Below are 17,173 nucleotides of genomic sequence, written 5' to 3'. Positions count from 1 at the left end.
CTTGCTTTGCTGCCTATATCAAACACATTCTCTTTCAATCAAAAAGAGCAAAACAAAAAAATGTAATTTTCCGTTCATAAGAAATTTATCGCTTGGTTGATACATTATTTTTTCATAAACTTAAACAAACAAAATAACTTGAATATTTTTGTTTAAATTTCCTTTTGCATATACTTGTCATTTTGGAGTACTTATATTAAGAGGAACAAGATTATACGCTGCTGTTTACATATGATACTGAGTAGATATATCTAGTCTTTGTCAACAAATAGGCAAAATGTCAACAAGTCATATGACAAAATGTTAACTACTAAATGTCAAAGCTGTCAAAATTATCTAACAGATTGAAAATTAAAGTTTATATTAAAGATTGATGGGTGATAGACATTTTATAACAGACAGCTGGGCTTATTTTATTTAATCATAAAGTGCTTCCTGCAGATACTGTCAAGTTGTACTACTATATTATTCAAGATAGGCCATTCTAAGTTTGGAACAACTTCAAAGGATCAATTTTGCACACTATGTTACATAATAGACACTTAAAACAACTAAACATGCATGCTAAATGTGATCTGTAAAGACTATAGCTAATGATTCGTGTTGCAGGTAACTGCTAATATCTTCAACAATGTTAACTGGAGAACACTTAATTTTCTTTCTAAATACTAAAATTGAAGTATTTTTAAACATTTTGGCTTTTTTTCAGTGATTTTTCTAACTATAAATGAAGGGCCTTTCGTGGAAATATTGAGTGATTTTTGCAGACATTTTTTATCTGCATCACAAGATTCGAGAATCACTTTAAACCTTATAAATGTGTAATTTTATTTACTTTTTCTTAAACCAAAGGATTTGTATATATAGTTTACAAATCCTTGCTAAAACATTGTATAAATTAAGCAAACAAAAATACTCTTTCGGAAATAATCCATTTATCATTTTTATCTCTAAAATATTTACAGTACTAAATTCAAAGTGCATTTACAGGGAAAATCAAAATTCAACTGCATTTTATGGTTTAAAAAGTTTTTAGTCAAAGCATATCTCTAATATACCATTAAGAGAAAATCATTGTTGACTGTTTAAATTTGAATGAAAAAAACAAAGTCTAAACATACTCTAAATTAAAGAACCTTAGTGAGCACGCTCACATACCCCACGTCCCCACATTGTCATTGGAGAAATTAAATAAGTACAAGAAAAAAAAATTGTATAAGAAAAAATATTGAATAATAATTTCCTGTCAATATACACATCTACATAGTATGTCCTTATTATCTACAAAATTTCATGAAATTCTGTTGTGTGTTTTCAGAGGAGTTGAGATGACAAACTGTTGCAGAAGTACATTGAAGCAAATAAGTTCAAAGGGGCGTAACTCCTAGAAATAAAATTGAATCGTAATTTCCCGTCGATATGCACAACTACATAGTATGTCCTTATTATCTGAAAAGGTTTCATGAAATTCTGTTGTGTAGTTTCAGAGGAGTTGCGATGACAAACTGTTGCAGTAGTACATTGAAGCAAATAAGTTCAAAGGGGCGTAACTCCTAGAAATAAAATTGAATCGTAATTTCCCGTCGATATGCACAACTACATAATATGTCCTTTTCATATAAAAAGATTTCGTGAAATTCTGTTGTGTGGTTTGAGAGGAGTTGCGATGACAAACTGTTGCAGTAGTACATTAAGTAAATAAGTTCAAAGGGGCGTAACTCCTAGAAAAAAAATTGAATCGCAATTTCCCGTCGATATGCACAACTACATAGTATGTCCTTATTATCTGAAAAGGTTTCGTGAAATTCTGTTGTGTGGTTTGAGAGGAGTTGCGATGACAAACTGTTGCAGTAGTACATTAAAGTAAATAAGTTCAAAGGGGCGTAACTCCTAGAAAAACCAGGTGCTCCGCAGGGCGCAGCTTTATACGACCGCAGAGGTCGAACCCTGAACAGTTGGGGCAAGTATGGACAAAACATTCAAGCATGATACAGCTCTGAATTTGGATTGTGATCAAATTTTTGACATTACATGGTTTTTTTTTACACAAAACAAATGCCAAGATTTTACAAATCAATTAAAGATTTCTTCTTCAAACTTTTTAAATCTAAAATTAAATAGTTGACACAGCATAGGTTTCTGACACAGAATGAATGTGGTCTAATGAACTTAAAAGGTTTTTTTTGCCTTTGAGCAAATCACTATGCTGTTGAATATTAATCCTCTCAAAAAAATGTTTGAAGAAATTTTCTTTTTATTTATGAAATCTGAAATGAGAAAAATTTAACCCCCCCCCTTTTTTTTCACATCCCCGTTTCCCTTTTTCAAAACTGATATCAATTCAAATTTCTAATGGAGTTTGCAACAATAACTACTCATTTAAATACATCATAAAATATTAAGATGTAAAAAAAACTGCTTGTTATCACTGAATGGTAAAGATTATTTAAATTTATCAGTTGGTAGTAAAAAGTGTATATACATTGTATATTGTATATAACAAAGATTTAAGTTGATTCTGGACAAAGAAAGATAACTCCAATTAAAAAAAATTCTTGCTATTGCACAAATAGGATATTTCTTGCTTACTATTCTGGACAAAGAAAGATAACTCTAATTAAAAAAAAATTTGCTATTTCACAATATTGTGCAATTAGATATTTCTTGCCATTGCACAATACTGTGCAATTGAAAAGACTTGCTATTGCACAATACTTAATATAATAATTTTAGATCCTGATTTGGACCAACTTGAAAACTGGGCCCATAATCAAAAATCTAAGTACATGTTTAGATTCAGCATATCAAAGAGGCCCAAGAATTCAATTTTTGTTAAAATCAAACTTAGTTTAATTTTGGACCCTTTGGACTTTAATGTAGAATTTGAAATTTGAAAACAGGACCAAAAATGAAGAATCTACATACACAGTTAGATTTGGCATATCAAAGAACCCCAAGGATTCAATTTTTGATGAAATCAAACAAAGTTTAATTTTGGACCCTTTGGACCTTAATGTAGACCAATTTGAAAACTGGACCAAAAAAACTTCAATAATCAAGAATCTAAGTACATTTTTAGATTCAACATATCAAAGAACCCAACCGATTCATTTTTTGTCAAAATCAAACTAAGTTTAATTTTGGACCCTTTGGACCTTAATGTAGACCAATTTGAAAACGGGACCAAAAGTTGAGAATCTACATATACAGTTAGATTCGGCATATCAAAGAACCCCAATTATTCAATTTTGATGAAATCAAACAAAGTTTAATTTTGGACCCTTTGGGCCCCTTTTTCCTAAACTGTTGGGACCAAAACTCCCAAAATCAATACCAACCTTCCTTTTATGGTCATAAGCCTTGTGTTTAAATTTCATAGATTTGTATTTACTTATACTAACATTATAGTGCGAAAACCAAGAAAAATGCTTATTTGGGTCCCTTTTTGGCCCCTAATTCCTAATCTGTTGGGTCCTAAACTCCCAAAATCAATACCAACCTTCCTTTTGTGGTCATAAACATTGTGTTTAAATTTCATAGATTTCCATTTACTTAACCTAAGGTTATTGTGCAAAAACCAAGAAAAATGCTTATTTGGGCCCTTTATTGGCCCCTTATTCCTAAACTATTGAAACCAAAACTCCCAAAATCAATCCCAATCTTTCTTTTGTGGTCATAAACCTTGTGTCAAAATTTCATAGATTTCTATTAACTTAAACTAAAGTTATGGTGCGAAAACCAAGAAAATGCTTATTTGGGCCCTTTTTGGCCCCTTATTCCTAAAATGTTGGGACCAAAACTCCCAAAATCAATACCAACCTTCCTTTTATGGTCATAAACCTTGTGTTAAAATTTCATAGATTTCTATTCACTTTTACTAAAGTTAGAGTGCGAAAACTAAAAGTATTCGGACGCCGGACGACGACGACGACGACGACGACGACGACGACGACGACGACGACGACGCCGACGCCGACGCCAACGTGATAGCAATATACGACGAAAATTTTTTCAAAATTTGCGGTCGTATAAAAATTGAATCGCAATTTCCCGTCGATATGCACAACTACATAGTATGTCCTTATTATCTGAAAAGGTTTCGTGAAATTCTGTTGTGTGGTTTGAGAGGAGTTGCGATGACAAGAAACAGGACTGACGGACTGACGGACGGACGGGTCAAAAACATTATACCCTCCGCAACTTCGTTGCGTGGGGTATAAAAAGAGTTTGGACCAAATTACGGTAAAATATTTAAATTTTATTTTCTATCAAACAAACAACTTAAGACCAAGGTTACCTGCAGTGTTATCTTAAACAACACCACTTTTTAAATTCATGCTTAAGTAATTCCCAAGGAGGCAACAGATGGTATCAGGTTCGGTTGTTAATTAATTTATGGTGAATAATTTATAAAGTAAGAAACCTGACAACAGAGGGATTATATACCGTTATCTAATGCAGACTGTTCAATTGAGTTACAAGTATCCTGATTATAGGTAACTGTATCTTACTGGGTGGAGCACCTCAGTAAGGTACACATTGGGTAGAGCACCTCAGTAAGGTACACATTGGGTGGAGCACCTCAGTGAAGGTACACATTGGGTAGAGCACCTCAGTAAGGTACACATTGGGTGAAGCACCTCAGTGAAGGTACACATTGGGTGGAGCACCCCAGTAAGATACACATTGGGTGGAGCACCTCAGTAAGGTACACATTGGGTGGAGCACCTCAGTAAGGTACACATTGGGTGGAGCACCTCAGTAAGGTACACATTGGGTGGAGCACCTCAGTAAGGTACACATTGGGTAGAGCACCTCAGTAAGGTACACATTGGGTGGAGCACCTCAGTGAAGGTACACATTGGGTAGAGCACCTCAGTAAGGTACACATTGGGTGGAGCACCCTAGTAAGGTACACACAGGTTGAATAAAACTAGAATTAGGTGAACCTAATGTGATCATGCATGGCCTCTTTGAAAAAAATTTAAACACAATATGCCAAAAACGAACAATTTTAATTGAGTCTGAGATGCCTTTGAAGTAAATGGTAGATTTTGCTCTTATTTGTCTACTATATAAAAAAGAAGATGTTGTATGATTGCCAATGAGACAACTATCCACAAAAGACCAAAATGACACAGACATTAACAACTATAGGTCACCATACGGCCTTCAACAATGAGCAAAGCCCATACCGCATAGTCAGCTATAAAAGGCCCTGATAAGATAATGTAAAACAATTCAAACGAGAAAACTAGTTGACTCAATTACAACTTACTCTACCTGTACATGTGTCCTTATATTTTTGTGATTTCTATTTGCAGCAAAAAATATGCCTTTATCTGATGTAGACTTAAACAATTGAACAGTTGTTTATATATTTTGTGTCCTTGATATAAGAAACCAAGAAACCAAATTGTCATATTTTTTATTTTTTCAAAAGGAGTTATATAAACATAAAGCATTTTTTTTTGAATATACATATTTTTTTTATCAAATTTAATTAACAATGAGTAAATTTTGTATTGTACATAACTACGTATTTAAAACCTCTGGCGGACCTCAAATCTTTGTTTATCACTTCAAAGCAGGAAACTAGTTGTGATATCTTTACAAGACAGGTGAAACAATAGATTAACTGTACTTCCTTTGAAGACTTTTAAGTCTAAATATTCATCTAACATTTGTTGCACTTTGTACTGCATACCAAATGCATAGACAGTGAAGTGAGAAAAATTTGAACAATTTATATGTATATATGCCTCACTTAAGAACTGATGAAGTCGTTCGACAAACTTTGTTAAAAAAAATCTAGTCTTTTTAATTTGTTTGTTTATCTTCAAATGTTCCCATTTTTCTTCCTAAAACTAACTTTTTTGTGCCTACTGGTATTCTAGATAGTATCAGAATGCAATATATTTAGTAAACATAAAATATACCAGTGCATGTTACAGAAATTGTAGGGTTAACAGAAATTGTCCCAGACTTCACTTCACAAGTTATAATTCTTGTATAAAAAATTTTTAAAGTCAACAAAAGTTATTCAGCCTATATATAAAATGAGTTGTATAATACACTATATGTATTTATCATGTCGGACAAATCTGTTTAGACTTTAGCGTTAACCATAAATATAAAAATTCAGATGAAAAAGTGTGGAGATCAAGAGCTCACACATACCCATTTTCAGCTATAAATTTTTTGTCAAATAATAGTATGAAAATCTTTGGCATTTTTTATATTCAAGAAGTTATTTTAAGTGTAACACAATTAATCTACACAACTTATATTCTGACTTCTTTTCCCTAAATAAGCATACTGTGGATTTATTTAATTTCGTGGGTACCATTTTTTTGTGGATTACAGTAAACTTGCATATTTGTGGATACATCTATTTAATTTCATGGTTTTGGCAAAGGTTGCATATATTTTTTTTTAAATTGTATATTTGCTGAATATCTAAATTTGTGGTTCCTCTGTGCCCACAAAATCCACGAAAATTGGAATTGAAAAATGAATTCACAGTATTTCCAAAATAAGAGTAGCTCTGAACTTATGCTTACATCAAATCTGGTCTGAATTTATGTATAAGAGCACAGAATGCCAGGCCATTCTTCCAAGAAGTTGTCATATCTTTAACTTCCACATCTCTGTAGCCATCAGTCATCTTCTTACACCATAGTTGTAAACTCTTTACTTTTGTCATTGCCATGGCGATTGTCAACTATTAGAGCAAGATGTCACCAAATAGTTCCTGTTAAAATAACAATAGAAACTTGGCCTGAAGCAAAATAAACAATATTTATAAGCTTTGTAGTCAACATGGTTTTCATATACATATTGTAAATTCTTAAAATTAATTCATGTATGTGCAATTATCATAATAATTGAAAATTCAGGACAACAACAAAAATGTTGGAATAAATTAAAAGTAGGTATATGATCATCTAACATGTGATTAAACCCTAGTTTAGAAATGATATATATGATAAATATAAAATCTGCCTTTCAAAATCAAATTCCCTGAAGGACATATAACATTACAATATTACATAACTATTCATTCAAAAAATTTGAATTCAAAAATTTGAAAAATGAAGTTGCTGTACTTCTTTTGATAAGGTTTTATTTAAATACTTTACCTATAACATTAAGTTTCATATAAACACCAAGAAATAATAATCCATCATTATTTAGTCCAAATTTATTTGTGCACAAAATATCTTTTTAAAATTTCTATAAAAAAAATCTTCTAAAAACTATAATGTCTCATAAATTCAGCTCAACTGCATTCCACGTAAATCGTGTCAGTATCAAATTAGGAAACAAGCCCTTTATCTGACCAAATATTTCCTGTTCCACGATGTTTACAAACATACGCGAGACTTTGTTATCAAACAAATGATATCATAGTTATCTAACTTTTATTTATAAAGATAAAGTAAATACTCTTGCGTTGGTGTTCAAAAGTGGTAGAAAATATACTATGTCACACTGACCAAAACTTAAGGATTTCCTAATTTAATGAATTAGAAATTTGTATGAGTCACTGGGTACGTACAGTCAGGTCCTTTCACGAAATTATCACAACCAACTTAAAAATAGCCATATAAGCAACAACTTCTACTGAATTTCATGTCTAAATTAATTAATTTACTTATTATTAATTTAAATACGATGATTATATATATTGTTGTTTTCTATGAAAATCTAACACTTCATTTCCCTAGGACTTTACTTAAGGATGTTTGCTGCTCAGTTTCTAAATAAATAACTTTCCATAAAACAAGTATATATTGATAGGGGATCAATTGAGGAATAAAAAATCAAAAAAAATATAGGGGTCAATGTGCTTGTTTTGAAGATATTAGCCATTGGAATTTTGGCGGGAAGATGTTTTCTCTTGATTTTTCATAGCTTTATCATTGACCACTTAGAGTTCTCAAAAACTACTAAAAAATAAATAAAATTTTATAAAACTTTTACAAATGGCTTAATATAATTGAACATGTAAAAGATTTTTAAAGAGAAAAATGGGGGTTCGTGGGCAAAAATTTTTTAAGGCATTCAAATGGATAAAACCAGAGGATTTCGAAAATCTGACAAAAAATCCAAAAAATGACAAGCAAACATCCGTATAAACATGATGAATTTTTGAACGTTGGATAAAGTTTAAGATTATGCTTCTGATTATTTTGTGTGCGATTAAGATTAATCATGAAAACATATACAATTGATATTTAAAAGACTGATTCCCTAAGCTTTTGGTCTGAGCGGTAATTCTTAGGTTTCTTTCTAACCAGCATTACTTTTCTTATACAAAGTACCTTTTACTAAATATAAGATATGGTGTTGGCCATAATGAGACAACTGTCCATCGATCTAGACAATTTAATGACATAGAAGTTTCTGGGCCGTAACTAGGGTTTGAATTCAGGGGAGGCAGGGGTTTGGGGCCGCCGATTGAGGCCCCTTAGAGAGAGGGGGTTAGGGGCGCAGCCCCCCGCTGATTTTTTTCTTGCAGTAAAATGGCTACAAATGACCCGTTTTCCTTCGATTTACTTACTTTAAGAAACATCAGTATTGCTTGAACCTGGAAGCAATTTTTATGCAAAAACAAAGCAAGATCATAGAAAGCAAGATATTTTTTTTGTCGAGGACCTTGAATTTTAATATTTAAAGCTGAACAGACATGTATATAACTACAACCAGGGACTTTCTAAGCTAGTATATACTTAGTTAAGAAAGTCTGTCTGCTTCAACAAATGGGAGTGTTTTTAACTACTAAGGCATTGACCATAATGTTCTTGTACGATCGGCCGGGAGACGTTAAAAAAATGTGTTGTTTATTATATAAATTCAAGTTCTTCGTGTACATATTGTCAATATTTCATTTTCTTACTTCAAAAAAAATTTTGGTGTCGAAAATTCAGGGGAGGCAGTTACGGCAGAGTTTAAAACCAAAGTCACATTACGGTCTTCAACATTGAGCAAATCCCATACCGCATAGTCAGCTATAAATGACCCAAGCATGACAAATGCAAAATAATTCAAAAAGAAAACTAACGGTCTGTCTATAAATAGTTCATTACACTGTGTTGCCATATTACTGATTCATAATAAAAAGTAGCACTCTCTCTATTTTTTCTAGAATAAACATTTAAAGGACCTTATTTTTATTTTATTTTTAATTTCTTAGTTTCAATCAAAACTTTTGTTACTCAGGCTGCGAAAATGTATGTTATAAAGTATAGACCAAAATTAGTTTAAAAATCAAATTAATTTGTCTAAAAAGTAAAAGTTTGTCTCAACCACTTCCTTATATTTGAAACTGCTGACTAAAGAATTCGATAAATATTAAACATATATGCCAAATTCAACACCAATCATTCAAAATTTTAATCTGTTAAAGATATCGACATAAAAACTTCAAATAGTACCTATACATCTAACAGTATAAGGACTAGTTCTTTATGATAAAAATTGCAGATCAAAAGGTCAAACCTACATAAAGGTGAAATTGACATCGATCTTTGATAATGAGTGAAATTGATTAGAAAATAATCTATTTGACACCAGGTGTTACAAGAGGCCAGCAAATTGTAAATAAAATACAGTAGCTCAAATTTATGTTCTAGTTCAAATAGATTCACCCTTACATTGTTAAACGTTTTTTTGAGTAATTAGAATACTTGCGATCTAATTTACAGTTTTTTAAGTAATTAGAATACTTGAACTTTTACAGTTTTTTAGCCTTGAGAATTATTAAGGCTAAATTTCATACATATTTTGCATAACTTCCATTCATATGAAACTGTCTGAATTATGAACAGGAATGATAATTGGATATATGTGGGATCCTAATTATTGTAACATTAACCTATTATGTCTGTTTAGGTAAATGCTCACCCAGTTTTGTCTATATGTTACTGACCTATAAACAATTGTCACACAAGCTTGCTGCCTTCAAACAAGTTCTTTATGTCCCTGCCCCAAATAAGCAGCTACTGCAGTTTTTAAAATGGTTAAGTCATTGATTTATGTTTGTCATATTTGTTTTTGGGAAAGTGTTTATTATAAATTAGGCCATTAGTTGGAATAGAATTCTTTCATAATTTTCCTGTCAGGACCAACTAAAGTATAGAGTTTTCTCATTGTTGAAGGCAGCATGATTGCCTTTAAAAAGAACTTCATTTGAACTTTGGTTGATAGTTGTATATTTAGTCCATCATGACAGTTGTTTTTCACTCATTCAATTGGTTTATAACATATGATTCTTTCACTTTTAAAAGACTTAATTCCCCTTTTGAATTTTCCTTTAAGGTTGGTATTTCTGATCATGATGGACTCTATTTCTGTCATCATTCAACCAACAAAAGAAAGTTAGGACTGCAGGGACTTGTAAAATATAAAAGGTGTATGTATTTACCCCCGCCTCAGATGCTGATACTTTGCTATAGTTCTTTGCAAAAGAGATATCCCCAAGCTAAGTATTAGTGAAAATAATCACTGCATATCATAGATCATCATAAAAAAAGAAAGGTACATAGTTTGTAGTGCTTATAATGACTTCTAACAGTCTTTTAAGGAGAAATGCTGGGTCGTAACATGTAAGTTATCAGTCCCAACAAAGAAATCTTGGACTAAAGAAAAGGTGCCAAAAAATTAAGTTATCAACTTAAAAATTTAACTTTCATTCCTACCTTTATTAACCTGATGCACCAAACACTTATAATACATTCCAAATGATTCAAACCCAACTATATAATCCTTTTACATCACTAATATGATCACTGAACAAATACAGTACACAATCCAACATCACAACAAGGCCAATAAATCAATAAAACCTTGTAATGCATCTTTGATCTTTCTTAAAACCAACCCCCTCAAAAGGTGATAACAAAATGAAACAATTTATATTTAATGAGGTAATTCCTTACTAAAATCAGTGATTTCCCATAGGTAACAAATGAAGATGTTTATTACATACACCTCTATACAGGTGTGAATCAGCTGATTTTTTACCTATTTTACTTACATGTAAGCTTTGTGTTGCAACACCTACACTTCACAGGGATTAAAAAAGGTTCTTTTGAATTAAAATCCATTCATTTCTTTATGAAGTTTTGTTTTATGTTTTTTTTGTGTTGGGGGTATATATTATTTTACATATTTATATCTATATTTAGGTTTAACAATCCAATCCAAATTCCTAAGGTAACTGTAGATCTGTATACTGACAAAAATCGCATTGGTCTATATAAGTATATGCATGATATGTATATAATCCTACTATTTTTCAATTTTTTAGCTTATTTTGGCTTATATTTTATGTGGATCTAATAGCTTATATAATTTTAATACTTTAAATATGTGTCTAGAAGCCAGACAGGAATTTAAATATCAATAAAGTATACTGCATTTTTTTTATAATCTGCATTTCTTTTGCACAAATTGTTGAGTCTTCACATAACTTCAAAAGCCTAATTTATGTTACATAATAAAAATTTAGTTCAATTACACCAATTATATGTAGTCCCACCAAGACTAATTTCTCAATACACTAGGTGAGTGCTTTTTTTTTTAGAGACAATTTGATCTAAAGTTTAGGGTATTGTTTGTGCAATCCACCCTTCATTAATGATATAAGACTGGAGAATTTTTTCGAAACACCATTATTTACCCTTAACTTTAAATGCATAAATTAATAAAGGCATTTTTTCGCCAATAATTTGTCTCTATTAGTTTAATATTTAACATGTTGTATACATGCAAACATTGCTATTTGATACCATGTATTGTACATATCTGCACATTTTCACATGAAACAACCATTTAAATTCGTTGCTACATGAAGTAACCCCTTTATTTATTTGTTTTTGTTACAAAAAGACCAATCAATATCCCACAACATGTTGTAGACTTGGTATTCAATATAAAATGGATTAATATATCTACATCATAATTATTTACCTATGTGAGCACTGATTTACAATTGCATTATTGTGAAAAACTCCTTTGAATTTATTTTTTTCATATAAAGGGCATGTAACTTTTGTAAACTATATAGCACATTTCACTCCTTACAGAGATCTAGAACCTACTTATAATTAATGCATTGTGTACCAAATTTTTCATTTACACCCTGCTCAAAAAGAATTTCAGAATACTACAATGATTTTCTCCAAACTAATTTTGAATTGGCCATTTCTATCTGTTTATGTTCAAGCTGTAAATCCTTTTCATGAAAAACTGGATAGGATTTTTTGGGGAGCTGTCAACAAGATAATGCTGTATATATTTATAGATTATCATTGATCATCTCAATGAGATTGATTTTCTCGCTTGAGCCGGGAAGGCGAAAGCGAGAAAGGCAATCGAGTTGAGATGACCAATGATAATCTGTTTATCGCTATTTTACCTATATGACGACGTTGTCAATTTCATGTCAATTTCGTTAGCAGAGCCACGTGCCTGCATAGTTTCTAGCGATAATTTTCCATCTCAAGCGATTAGCATGATATGAAAAATTATCACAAAAAAGAACAAAGGAAAAATGCACAAAATAGCGATAAATATATATATATAAGTATATAATGACAAGAATATCTGGCACATAACTTGACAAAATCATATGAATGAAAGGATCATAAAGAGTGGAGTATAAATCATTATGAAACAGCTTGGTTTAAGTGATGGTTATACATGTAACAGTTACTTCCTATAGGACAACAATCCTCCTTATAAAATAATGCAACTGTTAAAAATACCAAGTCAGACAATAAAGTTGGACTTCCACTCGTCAAAAGTAACAGTCTGTTTTAAATTGGATAGTAAACTCTCAGAAAGGACAAAATCTTCTTCAGAAATTAAATTAAATTTTTTTTTCATTTTGAAAATATAAACCATAAATAAGCTTAAAATTACTTACTGTTTGTTGTGTGTATTCTTTGTCTCATTTAGTTACACAAGTATCAATAACACACTTAACATACATGACATATATGCGATTTAAATATTGAACAGGTATTTGGGAACTTTACTGTCTATTATTAACTCGAAGTTTAAATATTGTTGTGTACTTATGAACGTTATTGTTTGTTATTTACTTCAATACGTGTAAACAATCACAATTTATTGATGGTCAGATGATCATGAATTGAAACTGTAATATAAATACAAATCTGACGAATTCATATACTTATTCACGTAATAAAGACACTTTATATTATTAATCATTTAAATTTTAAAATGGCTATAAAAATATTTACTTTGTTCCTAAGAAAAAAATCTTGTTAGCTTTTTACATAAGAATTAAGTTTTTAAAGTTGCATTATGCAGGATTAAAATAATCTGATTAGACAATTTCATGCTAATCTAACTTCACTGAATTCAATATTTTAACTATTCAGTGAGCCTAAAAATTTTAACACTTTCTGTATTTGGTCAACATTACACCATTATTCTTTGTATTTTTGATAATGGACAAAAACACCAAAACTTTGGTACAAATTACCATTTAACAGCAATAACTCCTATAAGGTGCATCCGACAGTGTTAATAATGTACTTAGGTGAGATTTTAGATTTTGTGTCAAATGTTCGGACTCCTTGGTGTTTTTCCATACAACATAATGTAAAAAATTTTGTCCTATAACACCCATTTATTTTTTCATATAAGATTTAATACCTCATTAAAGGTTAATTATTTACCAAAATTTTAGAAGATTCTTCATTTTCTTTCTTTTGTTTTGAGACCCAATAATACCAATGCAAATATAAGGTAAAAATCCGAGTCAGTCTTTTCCCGCCATATTTTAAATCTAAAATATCTCGAAAAGGAGGTCCATGTCATTCCCTATAAATAATTTTAACTTATATTTATCCTTAATTGATGCTCTTCCAGGTTATAGTATCAATTTTAACTTCTTAATTTATTAATTTTCACCTAACCTCACCTATAAGTACATCCGTAAAGTAACTTACAGTAACAGTATGTAGATTTCAATTCTTAACATTTTTGTGAGCCATCAAATTTTCTCTATCTGTTGCAGATCAAGAAATTTTCAAAAGGGGAAGGGGGTAGCACTAACTGCCCTAAGACGGGGGCCGCTCCAGTTACGCTTCAGCGATTCTTTATATAAAAGCAACCAAATTTTACCCATAAATGTGGGGGCCACATCCCCTGGATCTGCTTCTGTGTTACATCAGACACATTTTCTATACTATAAGATATCCAAATGATAATTGTGGTCAGAATCTTCCAGAGAAAGAGTGAATCTTACAGTGCATAAAAAATTTAAAATACATGCACATAATAAAACAATAACGTCACCCATAAGCAGATTAAAAGTTCCTTCTCATCAAGCCTTCTTATTTTATTACAACTTTAATTATTCTTTTCCTTATTAGAGTAATAGTTCAGTGTTTATTGACCTTCAGAGGCTTTCTTTTAGAAAATTACAAAAAGGAAATATTTTGCAATGACAATGCAGTATTGCCAATTTCTCAGTAATCTATTATCAAAAAAACAATAAAACATGGGTGTAACATTACTTTTATTGATTAGGTAATTTTTGTGTTTAATTATTTAAGACAATCAAATCAGTTGGAAAGTAAGTTCAGAAATGGGGATCTAAAGAAATCTAGTATATATATACATATAGGGGGAGGGTTGAGATCTCACAAACATGTTTAACCCTACCGCATTTTTGTGCCTGTCCCAAGTCAGGAGCCTCTGGCCTTTGTTAGTCTTGTATTATTTTAATTTTAGTTTCTTGTGTACAATTTGGAAATTAGTATGGCGTTCATTATCACTGGACTAGTATATATTTGTTTAGGGGCCAGCTGAAGGACGCCTCCGGGTGCGGGAATTTCTCGCTACATTGAAGACCTGTTGGTGACCCTCTGCTGTTGTTTTTTATTTGGTCCGGTTGTTGTCTCTTTGACACATTCCCCATTTCCATTCTCAATTTTATATTCATATATATTTAACAAGTCTAAATTGAAAACTACCTTCAAACCTATGATAGCATTGGATAAAAAACGCAATTTTTATACATGTACATGTGCATGTAAAACAAATTTCTTTGTAGAGGGGTCTCATTACAGCACGAACAACATTTTCCAAAAGACCAAAACAGTGATCAAGTAATTATTTTAACAAAACACTTTTGACTAACAGGTTGAACACTAATTTATATAGAACTATATGTATCAAATAATGCTCACTATCCTAATATGATACCACATCTGCTTATAATTATAAAAGATGCAGGGGTGGATCCAGTCATTTTTAAAAGGGGGGTTCTCAACCCAGGATAAGGAGGGGGTTTCAGCCATATGTCCCCATTAAATTAATGCATTGATTGTCAAAAAAGAGGGGGGTTCCAACCACTGGAACCCTGACCCTGGATCTGCATTGTGGATAGGAAGAGATTACCTGTTAGACCACTCTGCCATCAAGGCCCTTCCCAACAAGTTTCAATGACAAATTGCATGACATACAGACACCAATAAAGTTTTTCAATGACATTCTATTATCATGATTATTATCTATTTTAGTGAAAATGATAGCTGTAAATAGCACATATTTTCATAATTCTTTTTTTTAAATTTAAGTGCCAATTAATGAAAAGGCCTTGCAATAGCTGTTCTCTTTTTCAAATTTAGATTCTAAAAGTAAAAAGTGGTAAATATGAAACTTCTTTTATCTTGAAAAGTTTATGGTAAAAATAACAATAACAGTTTGCAATCAGACAAACCTCAGATCTGTATGAAGTAAAAATGACATGACAAGTTTGGTGAATCTACATGAGGTATTTTAATGTGACACCGGCAGCAACTGCCACTCATATCTAATACATGTACGATGATCTCACTATGTACCTAAATATCCCTTCATAATTTTTTTAAATGATGTTTTTTTTTATATAATTACCTATCTTATCTTTCTTCCATTTGCTACAATTTCTGTTAATCCAGGTGTGAACAAAGACCACAAAACCTAAAGGTGTTCACCATGCACTTTTTTTCAACTTGTAAATATTTGAATGGATGTCTGTAACACAATCCTCACAATATTACATGTTGACAGGGAACACAGGTCAATTACATCAATTGTGTAAATAATGTATTTTGTTTACTGTATTTTAGGACTGGAGGCAAACATTTGATTGATTTATTTATAATCAGATCTAGACTTGTAATTTGATTGACACATGGTCTTTTCACCCAGATTACAAGTTTCACAAGATTTTTAGTGTTTGATTAACAAATCATTAAATTGTTATCAACATATCATTTTATCATTATTTTACCCTTTTTAAATTCTCATACCTGCTTCTCTTGAATGAAATGACAATTGTTTTCCCTTAAAATATGATAAATTGAATATGTAGATCCTAACTAAATCCCTCCTAAATCTGTATAACATGAAGCAACTACAGAAAAGTTTGGATAAAAACTTTAGAGAAATCATAATTTTAAAGCATATAATATGAATAAAAGAGAATATGGGATAATATGAACCTCAATGAAAAGATATGAATTTCCTTTAATTAATATACATGAAGTAATACATATGCAGAGGGACAGAATTAGCTATTGAAATTACATGTTAAGTATTTTCTTATCTACCAGCACATGTATAAAAAAAACATACTAATGATACATGTATATCTAGTAGCGGAAGTTTTTCTTAAGTATACATTTTCACAAGGACACACTCGTGTCTCAGAATTGTTTGGAGTGCAAGTTTAAGATTTCATCTTCACAAATAGTATCAAGAAGAACCTTTGCCACTAAAAGGGGTTGACATCTCTAAACTATTTGTATGCAAGCCAAGATTTTCCAAATCGCTGTTGTTAATCTGAAACTTTTGGCAGTATATTGCATTGGTAGTGAAGGTGTTATTTCATTTTTTAGTTCCTCAAATGTCGGTGTCTTGAGAAAAAAAATAAGTGAATATTGTGAACATGTGATAATCATTTTGCTCAAGTAAGATGGATCGACATCATGGCCAAATTAATTTTATTTTTTCAATATTTTCATTTCATTTCATTTTTTCTTTTTCATTTTTACTATTTAGTGATATGTGTCTGACCAAAATGGTATTTTTTTTCTTCTAACTTTGAAAGAAAGCTGGATCATGTGGATAAATTGGTCTTCAT

At 31.1% G+C, this 17,173-nt stretch overlaps 1 protein-coding gene across 7 annotated transcripts in view; it reads right to left on the bottom strand.

Annotated features, from left to right (window-relative positions):
• LOC143044961 (uncharacterized) overlaps window positions 1–17,173 on the bottom strand; it is a 62,089-nt gene that overhangs the window by 42,191 nt on the left and 2,725 nt on the right. For all 7 annotated transcript variants that reach the window (XR_012968823.1, XM_076217234.1, XM_076217236.1 and 4 more), the window contains exon 3: window positions 6,564–6,754. Coding sequence is in view for 6 of the 7 variants with exons in the window: in XM_076217234.1 (XP_076073349.1) it covers window positions 6,564–6,712 (149 nt within the window). In the remaining variant the exon portion in view is untranslated. The remainder of the gene's footprint in view (window positions 1–6,563; window positions 6,755–17,173) is intronic.

Source organism: Mytilus galloprovincialis, chromosome 9 (assembly GCF_965363235.1).
Source record: "Mytilus galloprovincialis chromosome 9, xbMytGall1.hap1.1, whole genome shotgun sequence".
NCBI classification, from domain to species: Eukaryota; Metazoa; Mollusca; class Bivalvia; order Mytilida; family Mytilidae; genus Mytilus; species Mytilus galloprovincialis.
Note: the sequence above shows the minus strand (reverse complement) of the source record. Positions and strands in the feature narration are given on the sequence as shown.